This window comes from Conger conger, chromosome 18 (genome assembly GCF_963514075.1).
Source record: "Conger conger chromosome 18, fConCon1.1, whole genome shotgun sequence".
Classification (NCBI taxonomy): Eukaryota; Metazoa; Chordata; class Actinopteri; order Anguilliformes; family Congridae; genus Conger; species Conger conger.
In genome coordinates this window covers 22,518,599-22,521,740 of record NC_083777.1, presented here as the reverse complement: position 1 = coordinate 22,521,740, position 3,142 = coordinate 22,518,599, and the positions used below count along the sequence as shown (strand labels likewise).

Sequence of the window (3,142 nt, the reverse complement as noted above, 5' to 3'; positions counted from 1 at the left end):
CGGAGTTCATCCTGAGTTCTGTGCTAAAAACCTGCTGACTTGGCACTCCTTGCACAAAAGGGGACGGGGGTGTGTGTTCAAGCTTGTCCCACATTCAGACATTTTAGCAACACTGACAAATTACGGCAGTACATTGTTTCATGAGGCGACAGACGAAATGCGTCATTCCAAAAGGTACCTGATACTTCCATTTTAGACAAATGCACAGTGTCAGCGCTGTAAAAGAAATGTGTCTATAATCTGTTTCTCTTGAGAGCCGTTACTTTCGTGCGATTTATCATTTAGACTTTATTGTGTCTGATACAATTCTATTTTAATGAATATTCATTGTTTGATATAATATGACCATGGCCGCAGGAGTGTATTTTATTATTACAACTATAAAACTACAATTTTCGTTAGTCTTACGACATTTGTCACTGTTGCTACCGTAAAGCGCTACCTTACAAAACGTATTACGGCAAAATATGGTGCCGCGCATGGAAGTGAAGTGAGGCGAAGGTGACGATGGTGCGAAAGACTTCCTTTTCGTGAGGTTACTGCGTGTATTATTCCAACATTCAGTGTGTTATACAAGTAGGGCTTTTAGTTTTTATCTATTTAAATTCATTTTCGGCAGTTTTCACCGGGTCGGTTCAGTCATGGGAACGCGGGGGCCCGTCAGTCGGATAATAATCAAGCAGGTCGGAAAGCCAGTTCTGAAACCCAATAGACCACTCGCCTTGAAGAATCACGTATCAACTCGGATGCTTGATAGAGGAGGTAATCGTATTAGACCTCTTATCACCTGATGTCTGGCTCAAATGAAATGTCTGGTGGTTGTCACACACAACCGAGTTAGCTAGGTTAGCCGTCTTCCTAACTCAATTTGCCTCCATTGTTAGTGCGGTTGGTCTGCTATTTAGCATATCCATTTATGTACGGGTAACGGGACGGTAAATTACATTCTATCGTGGGTATTTTAATTGTAACTTTATTGTAGGGGCCACCTGCTTAGTTGAGTTGTCCTTGCTGATGACCTGCTGGAAACGGAACGAATTCGGCGACGCTGCGTGCTCCAACGAAATACGGACCTTCAACGAGTGTGCAGAAAAGGCTCGGGTAACGCAAATACGTTAAATCGTGTCACACTGTCTCTTTTTTTCATGTGCTGCGCAACTGGTTTGGCAGTGTGCTCAAAATTAAACCATTACACAGGCAGACCAGGAAATGGTCATTAGCAGCGGTTCCTTTGTTTCCTGGCTCGGGAGACAAAACAAACAACAGTCCGGTTATTTCAACTTTTCATTTTCCTTACAATAATAAAATCTGTCCTCTGTAGTTTTTCTCTGCAGCTGCATCCCTCTACAGATCACTAGTCATGTATGGAATTGGTGTTTTATTTTGTGCCTGTCTCAGATATATTGTGACACCTGGGGGTAATCTCCAAAATTGGAAAGTGAAAGGTCGGAAGGCTGAATGTGTGCACATAAGATGAAAAAATGTTATGTTATTTATTTTATTATAATAATTTTTTTCTCTCTCTGTCCACCTTAACACGCAGGCTGAGAAGTTACGAAGTAACGACAACTTTGCTGCGGGCGAACGCCTCCCCCCCAAGCTGGCCAACACCCTCCTGAGACGCTTTCCTAACCCTTCCAAGAAATAAGTGTGGGGTCAGCTCAGGCCCCCTGTGTGCCGATTGGCTCTGAACTGAAGGGGTCAGAGGTCAAAGCTACGGGTGCAGCGCGCTCTGGCCATGCTCATGTCTGACCTATCGGCACAAACTGTTGGTGGTTTAGGCGCCCGGTGTAGCCACGATAAGATCAGCACAGCTGTTGGGCCCTTGAGCAAGGCCCTGAACCCCACATTGTTCCGGGTGGGGGGGGGGATTGTCTCTTGCTTAATCTAATCAACTGTAAATCGCTTTGTTTAAAAGCTTCAGCTAAATAACACATTATTACTGTTATTGAGAAAATTGCTGTATGAGAAAATCATGGCTGATTAGTCATGCCTTTGTGTGAGCCGTTTAAATAGAGGTCAAAATGTGTTTCAAAATATTTCAAATAAAGGGCTTGATGCCAACTAGACATTGGAGGAACGATAGCCTTTATGCTCTTTATTCAACTGTAACCAGAAAGGGGCCTGGCTCGCCTCAACGTTAAATGAATGGAGGACAAATCCTTAAGCTCCCTTTTCATGTGATATGCAAACAGACCAAATGTCCTTTTGATCTGGTGTTTTGTGCTTTTAAGTTTCACTGTGGTTCCCAGTGGCTATTCATGTTTTGCCCCAAATGTATCTTTACAATGAATTGCAATGTCCTGATTGGCCATTTGTTATGCAACTCAAGGATGAGGTTGCAGGTTGTTTGTATTCTTGCAGGTAATGTACAAAGGTAACCCAGAATAAACTGAGCCTTTCTGATCAGTGCATCTGGGGCCTGCTGTATAGAGCTCATAGGGACTGCTGGCTAACCGGGTCCAAGCAATCTTCAGAGACCGACACAGTTAATCACAATACAGAAGCCAATGGCTTGGCCTGATTTACAGTACTTTAGATGCACTCTTGATGATTGTTTTTTTATTTATTTATTTTATTGTGTCGTGGTTTCCGGTCATCGCATTACACAGAATGGGAAAAAGCACCTTTAATCATCTGTTCCCAATAAATCATAACTGTTTTTTCGACGAGAAAACTATTGAAGTAACTTGTCTTATTATTTCAAGCAAGCTATTTACGTCAGGCTGTTTCTGTGCTTGTCCTTAAGTTTTATAATTATGTGGTTGGTTAGTAAAAAAGCAATGACACAATCTTCTGTTTCATCCACAAAGTACACTTAAGTGGTACAACTTTAACGGAGTAATCAAAGTAGTTCGATGCTGCCATCACCGCCTGCCCCTCAAATCACTGGACATTTATTGAAATCAAACACCCTTGTTAAGCCACGGTAATGGTTTCCACCGGACCCAAAGTTAAAGGTAATTGTTTGTGCCTGTTTTTTTATATGATTTAAAAACAGCGCTTGCTACAAAGCGATATTGGGGGTAATCGCGGGCTCTGATTACATGCCAGGAAACAACCCTATCGTGCAGCACATTAACTTTATCAATCTCATTAGGATCCTGGAATACGTTGCAAAGCGCTTTTCATCAATACAAAC

At 42.4% G+C, this 3,142-nt stretch overlaps 1 protein-coding gene across 1 annotated transcript; it reads left to right on the top strand.

The window, feature by feature from the left end:
- Positions 1–439: 439 nt before the first annotated feature.
- Positions 440–2,677, top strand: chchd1 (coiled-coil-helix-coiled-coil-helix domain containing 1). The gene is made up of 3 exons (XM_061228512.1): positions 440–762; positions 983–1,101; positions 1,544–2,677. The coding sequence occupies exons 1-3, from the start codon at positions 642–644 to the stop codon at positions 1,646–1,648; spliced, it is 345 nt and encodes a 114-aa protein (XP_061084496.1). The 5' UTR covers positions 440–641; the 3' UTR covers positions 1,649–2,677.
- The last annotated feature ends 465 nt before the right edge of the window (positions 2,678–3,142 follow it).

Excerpts from the sequence above, each read along its gene's own strand:
- chchd1 (XM_061228512.1), top strand. The coding sequence starts at position 642 with ATGGGAACGCGGGGGCCCGTCAGTCGGATAATAATCAAGCAGGTCGGA. Across the intron at positions 763-982 it reads TCGGATGCTTGATAGAGGAG|GGGCCACCTGCTTAGTTGAG; the intron begins GTAATCGTATTA and ends ACTTTATTGTAG. Across the intron at positions 1,102-1,543 it reads AGTGTGCAGAAAAGGCTCGG|GCTGAGAAGTTACGAAGTAA; the intron begins GTAACGCAAATA and ends CTTAACACGCAG.